The following is a 19,039-nucleotide window of genomic DNA, read 5'->3' as shown; positions in this document are numbered from 1 at the left end:
CACAACATTTAAAGACTGTTTAATCTTATCTTGGAGCTGTTTGTGGTGCCCCAAAATAATTAGAGTAGTAACATCAAAGATCTCTGATCACAGATCAACAGAATAAATACAACAAAAAATTTTGAAGTAACAACTGCAAAAATGTGACAGAGACATGAAGTAAGCATAAGCACCAACATACTTGCTCGGCACAGGGTTGCCACAAACCTTCAATTTATTAACAAGTACCTGCAAAGAGCCACAAAACAATGTACATCTGTATCTAACAAAGGGAATGGACAGATTATCAAAGTGCACAGAAAGTATGGGAATGTATTAAGGTGTATGCATGTGTGTGCATACAGTCTACCACATATGTACATACACATACGGTGGGGAGATAATCATGCTCATAAAAACAAGCAATTTTCTTCTCTGTAAATCATTAAGGAGGTAGATTTAAGAATGATCAGTATGTTTTGGCATTTATAAGGTGGTAACTTCAGTTACCAAGAAACTATATTTTTATTGAATTCAGTCTTTGTTTCTACTCCAACAGTTCCATCAGGCCAGTAAGGCAGAGTTCAGTAAGGTTGGGAAGAGTTCTGATGATCAACGAGGTACATGTGCAGTTCGAAAAAGGTCCACAGGTACAAGCATTCACTGATACACTGTATCTTCCTCCTCTGAAAATTTTATAAAGAATGTGTATGGATACATCTCAGGAAAAATCAATCAACTTATTAACTCTGAAAATTCCTTCTCCCTACTGATTGACACCAGACTGATTGTGTGCCAGGTTAAAATAAAATACTTTCCCTGTTAACTTTTTGGCTTGTTGACATCTGAGAAAGAGGTGGGCAAAAACTTGTACCAGCCCGACAGCTAGTAGGTGGAAAAGTGGAAATAATGTAACTATAATGTAGATATCATAAGTTAGTAAGAAGAGTGCTAACACACTGTAGGCACTAGAAATACTGTTAAATGAATGGACAAAGTATTAAAATTCACTCACCCCCACTTAGTGCTACTCTACTGCTAACATTTACTGGGAATGTTTCATCACCTTGGAGCAAGGAACAAGAAAGGTTCCGATTATAAAATCCCTCCCTCTCTGACATTTCTGAATTCCTTTAGTAAGAAAAAGAGGCATTAAAAAATGAGGGGAAAAAGGGAGGGAAAAGTCTGCTAAATATAGTATGGACTCTCTCCTAAGTGTTTCCCCTTCCATTTGGTAAGCCTCAATTAATGTCTGCTCTCTCCCTGTCACTAAAGAGTACAGACACCTAAAATGACCCTACTGTAATAAAATATTCTGATTATTTGAACATGCCAGAAAATATCTCACTTTTCCTTGTTACATATTATGTACATTCAAAATGTAATGGGATTTCATAATACCAGGTATAATCTACTCATTCGAATCAGTGTCTTCAGAGGATATCCTCTGGCCAGGCACTAGAGATACAATGATGAAAAGACCACAGGCCCTTTACCCTCATGGAAACTGCAGCCCAGTGGGCAATACCAACATTAATAACCAACAAGCAAGCCAGGGAAACAAACATGATATACACACAATACATGTAAAATCAAAACATATATATAGGGAGAAGCAAGCAAATCCAGCAAGTAAGACAATGACACTGGAAGGAAGGGATGCATGAACTAAGAGGCCTGAAGGAAGTCAGCTGGTATGAAAAGTTTCTAGGCAGATAAGGAAGGGTATGGACCAAGGTATGATGCCAAGAGGGGGGCCTAGTTTGCTGGAAAAAGTGAAAGGAGACCAGTAGAACAGAGTTCAAACTCCATGGCATACTGACCTCAATTTCACGAAGTTTAGCTCGTTTTTCCTCACTCATTTCAGAGTACTTCGAGAACTTGGACTCAGTCATTTCTTCTTTAATTGGATTAGAGTACAAATGGTGTTCTTCAGATTTGGAACTCTGAGTATCTTCTTCATCTTCACTTTCTTCTTCTTGACTTTGGAAATAAGCAGAATACATTGTATGTCAAAGCAGCAAAAAAATGTATCTTATAATCTGGCTTTTTCACTTTCACTGCCTTTAGATAGTGTTTTAACAAAACTTAGGAGGATAATTCATCACTGAAACATCTTGCACAAAATATTTGTTCAAATATATAGACAATTTTATAAAACTCATGTTTTTTTAAACACAAAAATTTTGAGTTTCAACATAACCATACTTTTCAAAATTCTGTTCATGTTAATGTTATCTGTGTGCCCTTAATTCTGCAACAAACTTTTCTCGCAGCAGTTAGATGAATAATCAATCAGTGGCTTCTACATACTTCACAGTTCAGAGTGATTCCATGAAGCTTAATGCTAAACAAGCCAAATATTTACCTGTCCTTCAACAGAGCCTATGAACTAGAAAAAACATGAGAATTATGACACAATTTTTAAATTGTGTCATACAGACCTACTATGAAACAATCAGTGCAGCACACGAAGATTGACTTATTAACACATAAACCTGGGAATAAAGCAACATACAAATTTCACTTATTAGCACACATTAGTACTCATGTCACAGTTCATACTGCAAGCTCTACTTATCTGTACCATGTCAGATAAGAAGTAAATGAAAAACTGACTATCATGGGTAATGACACAAAGAAGAAAACTTTTCCTGTCCTTCCAGAATCAATGTAGTGAAAAACAGATAGGCAGGCAACTATGTGTGTAAAGCTGGTCATCAATGCTAGGATAAGATTAACAAAATATTGAAGAACAAATGAAGGGGCTTAAAAAAAATAGTTATACCTTCTGGGAATAAGCTCTGTGTATGTTAAGTTCTGGGTAAAGCATGTTATCCATGTAAAATGAACTCAGAATGTTTATGTATAAATAAACAAAATTCCTTATAAACAACACTGATTAATGACATACTAGAAAATATATTCTCTTTAATATTTGAATCCGATAAGCCCTTATGTGTTGCTATTTGGGTACTAAATACATTCTACCATCATAAGTAGGATGAGTCCTTGTAGTACATATTTAAATCTACTCATAATTATGTTAAAACCAAATCCTTTCCAAATAAAAATTAAAAAATTTTTAAACCTGACTTGGATAAGACACACACAGAATGAGAGAAATTTAAGGAGGGCAGATAAAGTACTGGCAATTGAGAATCAGAAATAACAAGGTACTAGGAGAAGACTGTGCTAAATAGCTTTTAAATTTCTCATCCAAAGGTCTTTTTCAGGACATTACTAAAATGCTTTACAAACACTCTCTGAGCCCTGCAAATCATTAGTATTATACAAAGGTACATACAACTCAATATAATACTTAGGTAATGAAGAGAAAAGTAAAATCCAACCTTTAAAAAAAAGACAATAGACTCTTTTTGGAAATAAACCTTTTACTTAATGTTTCTCAAATTAAATTTGTCAGAAACTTCCTAAATGCAGGCTTTAGTTAATTTTTTAAAACACAAGAATTTCTTCTTTTATGGTACACAAAACTTTTACAAGTGCTTGAAATGCTTTTTAATGGTTAAACTGTGTGTGTGTGTAAATACAGATGTTCACTGAAGGATTATTCTGGAAAGGGTCAATCAAAAATACAACAGTAAATTGCAGTATCTGCAATGAACATTACTTAACCAATCCAGCCTGTTATGTACAATTAAAAAAATTTTTTTTGTAATTTCAATATTCCTTGGTAAGCATCGTTGTACACTGATCTGAATGCTTGCTTTCAACTACAGATGAACACAGAGCAGAAAATATATGGATTTACAAGAAATAACTCCCATGACACCTGAGTCAACAACATGAGTCAGGGGACATATGTACAATATGTTTCCAATAGATATGTTCTTATATATACAGAGAAAGAATCTGGACAGTTAGACGCTAAACATTAACCATGTTAAGACTGTTAAAATGAGCTATACTACATTTTGACAATTTAAGACATACACATATTTTACAGCTGCTATTTTAATTTTGCAAGTCCTGAGCAGTTTGTTCTTATTGGTTTTGACTTTAACTCTTAGTTACCAGCTCTAAGTTCAGGTATCATCAGTTTCATCTTGTTCTTTTAAAGAAATTGAAACTTGAGACTAGACTCAAACAGACTACACTACAAATGACATGAAATTAATATTTGGAACTTTTCTACAAAGCATTAGTAATGTTATGAACTTTTAAACCACATTTCTATCACTAATACAATAATTACTAGTCTCAAAAAGCTGCTCCTCGGTAAAAAGGCATTTTGAATTCGGCCTAGACAGCAGTAGTGAGGAACAAGAAAATTTCAAGGAACAGAAAGTTTTGTAGGGAAAAAGTATTTTTAACTTGCTTTGTACTTTCATAAAGTCATTTTTATGTAATCACGATTTATTTAGAGCTAAGAAAAAAAGGAAAGGAAAGGAAACAAAAAGGAATATATTAACTCTATCATTCCTTTTAACTTTGAAGCACAGCTGAATAATATCACTGAATTGCAATTAGGCCACTGAAAAGTTCCAGATGAAGAGAGGACGGAAGCTGAGTAAACAACAAATGAAAAAAAATAAAAGGGTCAAATATTCAGCTTCTCACCACAAACTACAATAAAAACACCTAACCTAACACATTTCCAGTGACCTATGCTTTACTATATGAGTGCATGATTATTGTACCAACACTAAAGTGCATTCACATCACAAACATTAACATAAATAAGAAATTTATTTTTTTAAAAACCCTCTAGAAACAAAACCGTTGCACAGTATTTGAGTTTTGCAAGGGCCTCTCTACATTTCCATTCCCCTAAATTATGAGTATGCGTCCTCACTTTAAAGCAGTGATTCTAATGGTGAGAGACATTACTAATGATGGAATTTAGACATAAAAAAGGTTAAAGAAAGTTTTAAAGCAAACCGAATTTTAGTACAAAGCCTCAGATAGGTATTTCCATCAGCAAACCACATGTACATTTTGTAAAAATTCTGTTATATTCATTGCTAACTTGGTCTGATCAAACGAATGTTTGTAGAAAGACATCACTGTTGCCAAGTTTCTCTCATCTTATCACACTGTGGTTTCCACAAGTGCTGATCTATCACATTTCCTTAGCAATCTAAATGCTACTAATACCTAATTATTGAATCTATACAAATGCTAAGGTGTGCTGGGACACAAAGGTACTTTTCCCCTCTGTTCACACTCTTACATCTGAGAACAATTAATGAACGAAGACCTTTTTCAATAATAAAAACCTCTGCTTTGTGTTCTTGCTGCCATCTCTGGTCCTATTTTTAAAAATTAAGTTCCTAATTCACAATCACAGTATAGCCAGGTCACAGGGATGGTAGAACAGCACAGAGAATACCATTAATGACTCTGTAACATCTTCCTATGTTCACAGTGAATGCAATGGAAGGGCTGAGGACTTGATAATATGGGTGAATGTTGGAACCACTGTTGTATATTTGAAACCATCAGAGGATTGCGTATCAATGATGCTTTAATAAAAAAATTTAAGTTCCTTTGCAATTAATTTTTAAAAGGTGTGCAGTTCTACCAAAAACTATCAATATAAACTTGCTGGAGAATTTGGGGGCAAGAATGCCTATAATCACATTCAGTGTTAAATGCAAAAACAATTTTGGGATGACTACCAAAGAGCAAAATTCAAAATTATGATTTTTCCATATTATTAAAGGCAAGGGGTTTTTATTTATTTATTCTTATTTCTTCTGAGTTTACATTTGAATAACTAATGTAATATTTTTCTTAACAACATACAATCCAAAAGAAAGGGAACATAACCTTCCCATTCACATTTTAAAAATCATTTTTGTGGAGCGAAAACAATATTTGATGACAAAGATTTGAATAAATGCAGTTGACTATTCAGTAACTACAAAGTGAGAATATATAAATTAGTGTAGAAATAAACTCAAAAGCGAAGTGAAACCAGATGGATCAAGACCAGAAACCAAAAGCTCCTTGTTCATTGGAAAAACAATGGAAAAAAATATATAATCATCTTCTTAACAAGTTCTTTTAAGAGTGAAGTTTTCCTGTTATTATTTCAAGCACACCACTTTATGAAAAAGGCAGTGTGTATGCAATAAGAAACTTGAGTATACTTGAAACTTAGATTCTTACTTTTGATTTTCTTCTTCTTCTGATTCTTCATGCTGATCAAATAACTCCCATTTAGAAGTTGTTACAGCTGAATGGAAGGGAAAAAAAGGACATAATTCCATAAGGTAAATCAGCTTTTTGCAGTAGCATAGTAGAAGCCCAGCTTTCGAATTAAAAGTTCCTATTACAGAAGTTATTATCTACTTTACCTATTCTTTGAATAGCCATTTCTGTGCTAAATCTATTTCTTTCCTCACATCTCCGCTCTAATTTTATTCAAATTCATGAAGTGACAAATAATCATCCTGAGTTCTTTGCTAGATGGTAAGATTTATTTCATTAGAATCTATAAATATTAACAATTACAGATTATAAACACTAGGATACATGTCCAAGCAAAGTAGGAAAGGAAGGTCTAAGCTTCTTCTAATAAGTCAAGCATTACGGGAGGGTCAAAGCTGGGTTTCTCTCAAACTAATTTCTCAGTAGATTTCTCAACAGGTACAACTTCCCATCTACATTTTCTATCGAAATGCCTTACCCTGAAAGGTTTTTAGTGATTTCTCTCATTATTCACAAAGCATCCAAACTGAAGGATGTAAGAAAATTCTAATAGCAACCACTGCAATGAAAATGCAGCCACTAGACATAAAACATGGTAACACTGGGTCTTAAGACAGAAACATAATATAAAATATAAAAGCATACATACACTCCAATGATTAAATTTAGTTAACTTTTTAAAGCCTAATATTTACTGTACTTGTACTCACCCTGTGCTTCCAATTCAGATTCATCCACAGCTTCCCACTTTGATGGGGCAACTTTAAATATAGGCTCATTCTTCTTTGAGTCTTCACTTGCATCCACTGTTGAGGAAAGATGAACCATTAACCCTAACTACTAGAGGATGACCCAAATCAAAGAGTTCATAGGCATTCACTACATTGTTAAGCAGTTAAAACAAAATAAGGCCACATATGGACTAGTAATACTAGTGTCAAGAAGAGGATTACACCTAATCCAGGTCTCTGCACCTGAGGTCCAATTTTTAATAGTATATGTAGCAACTCAGAACATACAAGTTATTATGTCAAGAAAATGGAGAAGTTGAAGCACTAGAAAAATCTTTAATACCTTTACCTCATTACTGTTTAAATTACAGAACTTTTATATTGTTGAATTGTTTAACATACATCAAATGTACTGCCGATGGTGTACACTTCCTATTTCCAAAAATTATTTTAGGTAGCTAGGAAAAACTAAGCTGTAACTTAGGAAAACTAATAATAAAAATGGAACTGATAAAACTAGGCACCTAGGGTTATGAATACAATTCAACACAAGATTTTGCCTACAGTTGCCTGACAAGACAAAAAAAGAGAAACTTGATCATATAAGAAGCTGACTATCCCCAAAATAAAATGTGACAAGAAAACCTTTTTCTTGGCACAAATGCATCATTGGGATCTGAATTTTGAAAGTCAGAAATAAGTGACAGAAAATAGTTACTGACTGACACCTAAATCAGAAATTACAAACTTTTTCCATATCAGCATGTGTGGAAATTTCATAAAGAGTTTTGTAATCAAATTTACTAACTAAGTTTAATCAGTTTGAAATTTGTACTCACAAGGCACTCCATCAAGATCATCATCAAGACTCTTTATAGGAACTCCATCAAGATCATCAATAGGAGTAGCATCAATAGGAATTCCATCCACATCTTCTAGAGGTGCACCATCAAGCTCTTCCTCAATGGGGGCACCATCAAGGTCATCTGGTACATCCTACAAAAACACACATTCTACTGGGACATATTCAAAGTCAAACTGCTACAAGGTTAATTTGGAATTCAGAACAAACCAACCATGTGGATACCCCCACATTCCTTTGTACAATGTAAGGGCATATTAAGAATATATTTTATCATCCAGTCTGACAAAAAAGCAGCCATTCATTCTTTATTTATCAAATATTTACTCAGTGTTTACTGATGCCAGGTACCTGTGAGGCATAGGAGATACAATGATGAGTACAAATGAGCTTGGTCGCTTACCCATCCTGTCACTGAGCTTGGAATTTTTCTTTTGTGAGAGTGAGGTGGGAGGAGAAGGAGCCAGGAAAATAGATAATCAGAACAATATACATATAACTGCAACTATGATGACTGCTATAACAAAGAGGTATACAATATTATTATTAAAAGATATAATAAGTAGGTTTCACCTAAAGAGGTCGGGGCTTATGCTTAAACTATCTTGGGTAAAGAGGAGACATTTAAAAGAGAGGGAACAAGTACAAAGATCTATGGTAGGAGGAAACATTGGACATTCGGGAAACCGAAACAAGGGCAATGTGGTTGCAGCAGGGGATGCCATTAGGAGGATCTTGCAGGAGTGAAAGTGGAAAGAGGAGAGCTGGACTAAGATGGTAGAAATAAAGGAAGATTTAAGAACTATTAGGAAGATAAAAAGCAACAGGATGGCCATGAATGGAATTTGCTACCATTGTGGTGCATCTTTCTGTGTACATATTTATATATATAATTATCTTTAACAAAATGAAATCATGCTATATATATTGCTCTATTATTTGATTTTTTTTCTCCAACATATTATACATCTTTTCAGATCATTAAATAAAAAACCAGTCACCAATTTTCACATAAGGACACACCACAGAGAATTCCTGTTAGACATAATTTCAAATCCTGGGCTCCAGCAATTTCAGCAACAAAAACCCAAGACTTAGGGGTAGTAAACATCAGGTATTTTTCCCAAAGAAATGTTACTCCCATCAATAACATATCACACTTCCACAGCATCTCCAGAAATAAATTTTAAAATAATCAGACAAATACACTGAACACCTACCTCTGTTTCCTTTTCTTCAATAATATTTACAAGGCCTAAGAAAATATTTTGTAATTTGATCAAAAATGGTTCTGGATAAATTGCCCAATCTTCCCATGCTCTAAAGCAGGTCATTACCCGTTGCTAAATAAAGAGGAAAAATACAATGCTTTACTATTTTTGGCAATACTTCTCAAACTTCATTCCATGAGAATGACCATCGTGATTTCATTTTCCTTAAACTGACATTCTTTTTAAAACTTAAAGAAAATAACTATTATTACAATACTTTTAAAAATCAGTGTCACCTTCTAATTGAAAGGAAAAAATTAAAAATATATATACTGAAAAAGAAACAGTAACTATTTGCTCTTGATCACCTAATGTCCCATACCACAGGCAGTACAAAAGCCACATTCTGGCAAACACTAGCTTATAAATTTATGAAAGCTGAATATGAAGGTCACGAAGTCTTGACCCAAGTTCCTTTATGGTCTGATGAAGTACTTCCTGATTGTGGCTAACAGTTTTCTCTGTCCTGTCCCTAAACTTTACAGAAGATCTGACTGACTATAAAAATTAAAGGTAAAAAATTTTTGACTTAACTGGAGTTGTCTCTCTGAATCCCCAAAATGGGGTCAGTGGGCATCTTTCAAGGTAAAAAATTTCCTTAATAAAAGTTCTTCTTCCCATGAAAATATATCTACTTACTCAATTATGACTAAGGTATTTCTTTGACTTTTCTTAACATTGGTCTACAGCTTTAAGAGGTTATAAAAATTGGTAACAATATACTTCCTAAACATGACCAACTAAAAATCAGTGTTCCTAATCCAGCCAAATTATGTATACCATTATAAAATGAGTTATCTTCTGAATGTGTTTTGTGACAAGAATGGTAATATTTAAATAAAACACTTAAAACTAAAACAGACACCCAACAAAGCAACAGTAGATACTTAAAAACATTTTTTTATACCAAGAGTAAAAATGGCAGTAATTTTAAATAATTTCTGAAATATCAAGTTATGTCTTATACCTGTCTTATGTACTTTATATGATTCCTACCCCCAACCCCCATTTAAAATACTAGGGCAAAAGTAATAAAACCACCAACATACCTTAAAGTTTTCAGACTGTAAATGGCCTTGAATTGTACGATAGGTAGCATTGAGGTCTGAAAATATCTGACATAACTTTGTTTCAAAACTGAAATTCAAATAATATATTTTTTACAATAGAATTTGTTTAAAAATCCCCATCCACTTCAATAATTTAGCAATGAAAACCCTTCCTGGACTTAAAAAAAACCTTATAAATAAATTAACCAAGTAATTCTTTAAAATCAGTAACTTGGTGTTTCAACTCTAAAGCTGTAACTGAACTGCTTCAAATTCTTTTAATTCTGAATTTTTTTTCTCCTGTAAAATCCACAAAAGTGTCTCTCAAGAACCAGGTTCCTTGACTAGCAAGTAACTTCAACATCTAGAATATCTTAGCTACCTAGTATGACTTCCTTTATTCTTGTAAAATAGGAAATTGAAAAATTGAGCAACCTGTCCAAACCAAAAAACTAATAGCAGAGCCAAGATTAGGACCCACACCTCCAAATTTCCTCTCAGAAGCAGTTCCTGGAGAAAAGCTTCCCTGATTCATAAGATAAACACCTAAAAGGAATTGTAGACTACAAAGAAGGAGATGGGATTAAAGATGGCGGCATGAGAGTAAAGACAGAGGCTTGCTCCAAAAAAATGGATAAAATTAGAAAATTTAATTGACGCAACTAATCCTGAGAGAGCAGCAGGAAAGAGGATGGCGTCAGATGCACACACCTGGAGAAAAGAGCAGACCTCACCGAAGAGGGTAACGTACCAGAGCTGTGGCTCCACCGGACCGGAGCCCCTCCCCCACCCCAGCTCACTGGCAGGAGGAAGAGAAACGGAGCAGGGAGGGAGTGGAAGGCCTGGGACTGCTGAATACCTAGCTCCAGAGATCTGCTCTGGGAGCACAAACCTACATTTCATGGTGCTTTCATGAGACTTGCATGACTACCAGGTTGGAAAGTTAATACAGGCAGAGTTCCTGGGGAGACTGGGATTCTGGCCGCTTGTGGAAAGCAGGGATCCATATCCGGCTGCTCTGGGACAAAAACATACCTGTGTGACCGGCCCACTGGCTCAGGCAGTGGAGACAGGCACAGCAGCCAGGAGGCGGGGAACAGCTCTTTCCTCCCTCCAGGCACACAGTACCGCTCCCGTGCGACCCCCCGACATTGCTGCAGGGGCTGAGCAGCTCCAGAATAGAGCTTCTGGACACTATAGGGCGCCATATACAAACATGAAACGCCAAAGGAACCTTGTCCAGAGTAAAATTATTAATACCACACCCGAGAAAGATTTAAATGATATGGACCTCGTGACTCTTCCTGAAAGGGAGTTTCAAAATAAAAATCATCAACATTCAAATGGATGTACGGAAAGACATCCAAGAACTCAGGAATGAATTCAGATCGGAGTTCCAATCGTTGAAGAGCACGATGGAGGGTATTAAAAGCAGGTTGGATATGGTGGAGGAGACAATAAATGAAATAGATACTAGAGAAGAGGACTACAAAGAAGCTGAGGCACAGAGAGAAAAAAGGATCTCTAAAAATGAAAGAATATTGAGAGAACTGTGTGACCAATCCAAGTGGAACAATATTCGCATTATAGGGATACCAGGAGAAGAGAGAGAGAGAAAGGGATAGAAAGTGTCTTTGAGGAGGTAGTTGCTGAAAACTTCCCCAATCTGGGGAAGGAGATAGACTCTCAGGCCATGGAGATCCACAGATCTCCCAATACAAGGGACCCAAGGAAGACAACACCAAGACACATAGTAATTAAAATGGGAAAGATCAAGGATACGGACAGGCTGTTAAAAGCACCCAGATGCAGAAATAACATCACATAAAAGGAAAGCCCATCAGGCTACCATCAGACTTCTCAACAGAAACCTTACAGGCCAGAAGGGAGTGGCATGATGCATTTAATGCCATGAAGCAGAAGGGCCTGAAACCAAGATTACTTGATCCAGCAAGATTATCATTTAAATTTGAAGGAGGGATTAAACAATTTCCAGATAAGCAAAAGCTGAGAGAGTTTACCTCCCACAAACCATCTCTGCAGTCTATTTTGGAGGGACTGCTATAGATGGAAGTGTTCCTAGGGTTGAATAGCTATCACCAGAGGTAGTAAAACCATGGGAGGGAGGGTGGAGCAGCTGATTGCCAGGCAAATGTAAAATTAAATTGACTATCCCCAAAGTCAATCAAGGGATAGACAAAAAGTACAGAATTTGATACCTAATATATGAAGAATGAAGGAGGAAGAAAAAGGAAGAGAAATAGAAAAGAACCCTTAGATTGTGTTTCTAATAGCATACTAAGTGAGTTAAGTTAGACTCTTACATAACAAGGAAAGTAACCTGCAACCTTTGGTAACCACGAATCTAAAGCCTGAAATGGCAATAAATACATACCTATCGATAATCACCCTAAATGTCAATGGACTGAATGCACCGATCAAAAGACAAAGAGTCACTGAATGGATAAAAAAACAAGACCCATCTATATGCTGCTTAAAAGAGACTCACCTCAAACCCAAAGAAATGCACAGACTAAAAGTCAAGGGATGGAAAAAGATATTTCATGCAAACAATAGGGAGAAAAAAACAGGTGTTGCAGTACTAGTATCAGACAAAATAGACTTCAAAACAAAGAAAGTAATAAGAGATAAAGAAGTACATTACATAATAATAAAGGGGTCAGTCCAACAAGAGGCTATAACCATTATAAATATATATGCACCCAACACAGGAGCACCAGCATATGTGAAACAAATACTAACAGAACTAAAGGAGGAAATAGAATGCAATGCATTCATTTTGGGAGACTTTTAACACACCCTTCACTCTAAAGGACAGATCCACCTGACAGAAAATAAGTAAGGACACAGAGGCACTGAAAAACACACTAGAACAGATGGACCTAATAGACACCTATAGAACTCTACACCCAAAAGCGACAGGATACACATTCTTCTCAAGTGCACATGGAACATTCTCCAGAACAGACCACATACTAGGCCACAAAAAGAGCCTCAGTAAATTCATAAAGATTGAAATCCTACCAACCAACTTTTCAGACCACAAAGGTATAAAACTAGAAATAAATTGTACAAAGAAAGCAAAAAGGCTCACAAACACATGGAGACTTAACAACACACTTCTAAATAGTCAATGGATCAACAACCAAATTAAAAAGGAGATCCAGCAATATATGGAAATAAATGACAACAACACAAACCTCCAACTTCTGTGCGACGTAGCAAAAGCAGTCTTAAGAGGAAAGTATATAGCAATCCAGGCATAATTAAAGAAGGAAGAACAATCCCAAATGAATAGTCTAACGTCACAATTATCAAAACTGGAAAAAGAAGGGAACAAATGAGGCCCAAAGTCAGCAGAAGGAAGGACATAATAAAGATCAAAGAAGAAATAAACAAAATTGATAAGAATAGAACAATAGAAAAAAAACAATGAAACCAAGAGCTGGTTCTTTCAGAAAATAAACAAAATAGATAAGCCTATAGCTGGACTTATTAAAAGAAAAAGAGAATCAACACACATCAACAGAATCAGAAACAAGAAAGGAAACATCACTACAGACCCAAGAGAAATACAAAGAATTATTAGAGACTACTATGAAAACCTATATGCTAAGAAGCTGGAAAACCTAGAAGAAATGGACAACTTCCTAGAAAAATAGAACCTTCCAAGACTGACCAAGGAAGAAACACAAAATCTAAACAAACCAATTACCAGCAAAGAAATTGAAGCGGTAATCAAAAAACTACCCAAGAAAAAAAACCCCGGGCCAGATGGATGTACCTCGGAATTTTATCAGACATACAATAATACCCATTCTCCTTGAAGTTTTCCAAAAAATAGAAGAGGAGGGAATACTCCCAAACTCATTCTATGAAGCCAACATCACCCTAATACCAAAACCAGGCAAAGACCCCACCAAAAAAGAAAATTACAGACCAATATCCCTGATGAACGTAGACGCAAAAGTACTCAACAAAATATTAGCAAACCAAATTAAAAAATATATCAAAAGGATCATACACCAAAACCAAGTGGGATTCATCCCAGGGATGCAAGGATGGTGCAACATTCGAAAATCCATCAACATCATCCACCACATAAACAAAAAGAAAGACAAAAACCACATGATCATCTCCATAGATGCTGAAAAAGCATTCAACAAAATTCAACATCCATTCATGATAAAAACTCTCAGCAAAATGGGTACAGAGGGCAAGTACCTCAACATAATAAAGGCTATATATGATAAACCCACAGCCAACATCCTACTGAAAAGCGAGAAGCTGAAAGCTTTTCCTCTGAGATCGGGAACCAGACAGGGATGCCCACTCTCCCCACTGTTATTCAACATAGTACTGGAGGTCCTAGCCACGGCAATTAGACAAAACAAAGAAATAAAAGGAATCCAGATTGGTAAAGAAGAAGTTAAACTGTCACTATTTACAGATGACATGATATTGTACATAAAAAACCCCAAAGACTCCACTCCAAAACTACTAGAACTGACATCGGAATACAGCAAAGTTGCAGGATACAAAATTAACACACAGAAATCTGTGGCTTTTCTATACACTAACAATGAACCAATAGAAAGAGAAATCAGGAAAACAATTCCATTCACAATTGCATCAAAAAGAATAAAATACCTAGGAATAAACCTAACCAAAGAAGTGAAAGACCTATACCCTGAAAACTGTAAGACAATCTTAAGTGAAATTAAAGAGGACACCAACAAATGGAAACTCATCCCATGCTCTTGGCTAGAAAGAATTAATATCGTCAAAATGGTCATCCTGCCCAAAGCAATATACAGATTTGATGCAATCCCTATCCACTTACCAACAACACTCTTCAACGACCTGGAACAAATAGTTCAAAAATTCATATGGAAATACCAAGACCCCAAACAGCCAAAGCAATCCTGAGAAAGAATAAAGTTGGGGGGATCTCACACCCCAACTTCAAACTCTACTACAAAGCCACAGTAATCAAGACAATTTGGTACTGGCACAAGAACAGACCCATAGACCAGTGGAACAGATTAGAGACTCCAGACATTAACCCAAACATATATGGTCAATTAATATTCGATAAAGGAGCCATGGACATACAATGGGGAAATGACGGTCTCTTCAACAGATGGTGCTGGCAAAACTGGACAGCTACATGTAAGAGAATGAAACTGGATCACTGTCTAACCCCATACACAAAAGTAAATTCAAAATGGATCAAAGACCTGAATGTAAGTAATGAAACCATAAAACTCTTAGAAAAAAACATAGGCAAATCTCTCTTGGACATAAACATTAGCAAGTTCTTCATGAACATATCTCCCTGGGCAAGGAAAACAAAAGCAAAAATGAACAAGTGGGACTATATCAAGCTGAAAACTTCTGTACAGCAAAGGACACCATCAATAGAACAAAAAGGTACCCTACCGTATGGGAGAATATATTCGTAAATGACAGATCTGATAAAGGCTTGACATCCAAAATATATAAAGAGCTCACACACCTCAACAAACAAAAAGCAAATAATCCAATTAAAAAATGGGCAGAGGAGCTGAACAGACAGTTCTCCAAAGAAGAAATTCAGATGGCCAACAGACACATGAAAAGATGCTCCACATCGCTAGTTATCAGAGAAATGCAAATTAAAACCACAATGAGATATCACCTCACACCAGTAAGGATAGCCACCATCCAAAAGACAAACAACAACAAATGGTGGTGAGGATGTGGAGAAAGGAGAACCCTCCTACACTGCTGGTGGGAATGTAAATTAGTTCAACCATTGTGGAAAGCAGTATGGAGGTTCCTCAAGGAACTCAAAATAGAAATACCATTTGACCCAGGAATTCCACTCCTCAGAATTTACCCTAAGAATGCAGAAACCCAGTTTGAAAAAGACAGATGCACCCCTATGTTTATCACAGCACTATTTACAATAGCCTAGAAATGGAAGCAATTTAAGTGTCCATCAGTAGATGAATGGATAAAGAAGATGTGGTACATATTCACAATGGACTATTACTCAGCCATAAGAAGAAAACAAATCCGACAATTTGCAACAACATGGATGGAGCTAAGAGGGTATTATGCTCAGTGAAATAAGGCAAGCGGAGAAAGACAAATACCAAATGATTTCACTCATCTGTGGAGTATAAGAACAAAGGAAAAACCGAAGGAGCAAAACAGCAGCAGAATCACAGAACCCAAGAATTGACTAACAATTACCAAAGGGAAAGAGACTGGGGAGAATGGAAGGGTAGGGAGGGATAAGGGCAGCGAAGATGAAAGGTGGCATTATGATTAGCATGTATAATGGTAGGGGGAGGGGGTCATGGGCAGGGCAGTGCAACACACAGAAGACAAGTAGTGATTCTACAACATCTTCCTATGCTGATGGACAGTGACTGTAATGGGGTTGTGGTGGGGGACTTGGGGTAGGGGAGAGCCTAGTAAACATGATGTCCTTCATGTAATTGTAGATTAATGATAATAATAAATAATTAAATAAAAAAACCACAAAGAAAGGAAAAATAAATAAATTAAATAAATAAAAATAAAAGGAATTGTAGGGAACTGAAGAACAGTTATATATTAACTACAGTACAGCAACATAATTTCCTGTTATGTAAGAAAACATTCACAGTGAACTACAACTAATAGAGTGATGATCAGAAGAGAACACAGATCCTTTAAATAATGCTGTCTTTGGTTTCTTCCTTTGTTTGCCATAACTTCTATTGTTTCAGTTTATCATATAAGTGGCTAAATATGCAATAAAAATAAAGATTTTTTAAACTCTTCCTATTTGCTGTATTATCAACAGTTAAATAAAGAAACTGACATAACAATTTTCAAAAACACTGATAATTTAGCTTCAGGTGGTTTAGTTCAATGAATGCAATCTGAATTTTTTAGAATATTTTACATGCTGTGAAGGAATTCAAATTATTTCTTATTACTGAGGGTATTAATTATCAAAACAATCCTCTTTTCTGAAATCCTTACCCTTATATTTTATTTTAGGAGTATCAGCTTATACCATACTTACAATTTTCTATAATATGAAGCATTGGCAACTTTGGCTGAAGAGTTGTACAAAACATCAGAAACCAAATACAATCTGGCAATCTAGGACACCAAAAGATAACATATAAATATAATGTTATTTTTATTATATTTGAATAAATTTATTATATATGAATAAATAAAAAAACTAACAGCAAATAATGTATAGAAAAAATTCCATATTGAAATTCTTTGGAATCAGTGGCATAAGACTAATAATCAGTTATAATTTAATAATAACTAATTAAAAGATCTAAAGAAATACAACATCCCCATAACTATGACTTTGGCAGGGATAAAATCTGTTATTCCTCATTTACATTTCAAACTGTTAGTAACTTCTGTGTCAAGTAAAGTTTCCCAGGCAGAAAGAAAATAAGACTGCATTGGGAAAGATTTTCTTCAGTCAAGTTCTTCACGCAAAAGAAAACCAATTTCAATCCAAAAAGAAATCAACTATTACTTCCGTTTACTTAAATTTCCATAAAGAGAAATCACTCTCATACCTTTTTGGGAAGGGGAGTCTTTAAGATGGACAATGACTCAGTAATGCAATCCACTATTTCTTCAGCAGCTTCAGCATTATTAAGACAGAAAACCATTGCATCCCCAATATCGTTTTTCCTTGGAGTCAACCCCCGCAGGATTTCTTCTAATTTGTCCCTCTGTCTGAATACAATTTTTTAACTTTTAAGAATTTATAAATACAAATTTCAAATGGCATTATAGTTTCTGCACGTAAGCTAATTTCTTTAAAACCCACTCAGATAAAATTGTGAAGACTAAATTGCGTTAAGTTTGATTTGTGCTAAGTTCCCAAAACACGTTACTTTTCTTTTTGAAGAGCTATGGGGAAATAACACTCTTCTGGGGACTAATAAACTGCAGTGATTTCTGTTTACAAATGAAGTAAATTTAAAATTACAGGCATTTTTTTCAAGAGTCTTTTAAGAGTGCCCCAGGCCTATTATCCTATTACAGTGAAAAAGAACTTTTAAGTTCAAAGGAAATATTATTTTAGCACTTCTGCTTAGAACAGACTAAAGCAGAGAGAGACAAACCTTTTCTGTAAAGAATCAGACAGTAAATATTTGAGGCTTTGAGGTCATAATGGTTTCTATCAGCTACTTGACACTGCTGCAATGATACCAAAACAGCCACAGACAGCATGTAAAGGAATAGGCATGATCATGTTCCATTAAAACTTTATTTACAAAAACAGGAGGCAGCCAGATTTAGTCTATGGGCTGAGTCTGTGGATCCCTGGACAAAAGTAAAAATCAGTATACGTCTTGAGGCAAATATACTCTCAAATACTGTAATTGTTCATTAGCAAATGCTCTCACAAACAACACAACAATAACTAGTATTAAGGTTTACAGACTATGCAGTGAAGTATATAATCTTATATGTGAAAAATTCCTTTAGCCAGTTTTTTTCCCATGAGGTATAAAGAACTTCCTCTGAACATTTAATAGTTAAATTTATTTCTGCTTCTTAAACCAGGCTAACTGCACTACATTGGTCCTGACTGAGACTAACAAATAACACAGGCTTCTGTGCTAGGCACACACTGCCAACTGTGGAGAGGCTTTGTGAAGGTGACCATCTGACCTACTAATCCATACAATAATTCTTCCTCTTCATGTTGCATTCAAAGAGCTAGAATGTTAAGTCCCAAGCTAATTTCTGTATCACAAGTATTCCACGGCTAGAGAATCACCTCTTCACAAAGAGATTGTTACTAGTTTTTAATAGTAGGAAGAGGTCAAGGTCAACAGGACACACATTTATACTTGCCAAAATGTTTAAAATTCCAAAGCATATGATAAGAGATGTTACATTATTTTAAACATTCACAAGTGA

At 35.4% G+C, this 19,039-nt stretch overlaps 1 protein-coding gene across 3 annotated transcripts in view; it reads right to left on the bottom strand.

Annotated features, from left to right (window-relative positions):
* Positions 1-19,039, bottom strand: part of U2SURP (U2 snRNP-associated SURP motif-containing protein) — a 63,659-nt gene that overhangs the window by 13,584 nt on the left and 31,036 nt on the right. For all 3 annotated transcript variants that reach the window (XM_073232333.1, XM_073232334.1, XM_073232335.1), the window contains 8 exons: positions 17,680-17,842; positions 17,157-17,236; positions 10,073-10,160; positions 8,973-9,095; positions 7,730-7,886; positions 6,870-6,965; positions 6,118-6,184; positions 1,803-1,962 (listed from right to left, as the gene is read on the bottom strand). In XM_073232333.1, coding sequence (XP_073088434.1) covers positions 1,803-1,962; positions 6,118-6,184; positions 6,870-6,965; positions 7,730-7,886; positions 8,973-9,095; positions 10,073-10,160; positions 17,157-17,236; positions 17,680-17,842 — 934 coding nt within the window. The remainder of the gene's footprint in view (positions 1-1,802; positions 1,963-6,117; positions 6,185-6,869; positions 6,966-7,729; positions 7,887-8,972; positions 9,096-10,072; positions 10,161-17,156; positions 17,237-17,679; positions 17,843-19,039) is intronic.

The sequence above is a fragment of the Manis javanica genome, chromosome 3 (assembly GCF_040802235.1).
Source record: "Manis javanica isolate MJ-LG chromosome 3, MJ_LKY, whole genome shotgun sequence".
NCBI classification, from domain to species: Eukaryota; Metazoa; Chordata; class Mammalia; order Pholidota; family Manidae; genus Manis; species Manis javanica.
Note: the sequence above shows the minus strand (reverse complement) of the source record. Positions and strands in the feature narration are given on the sequence as shown.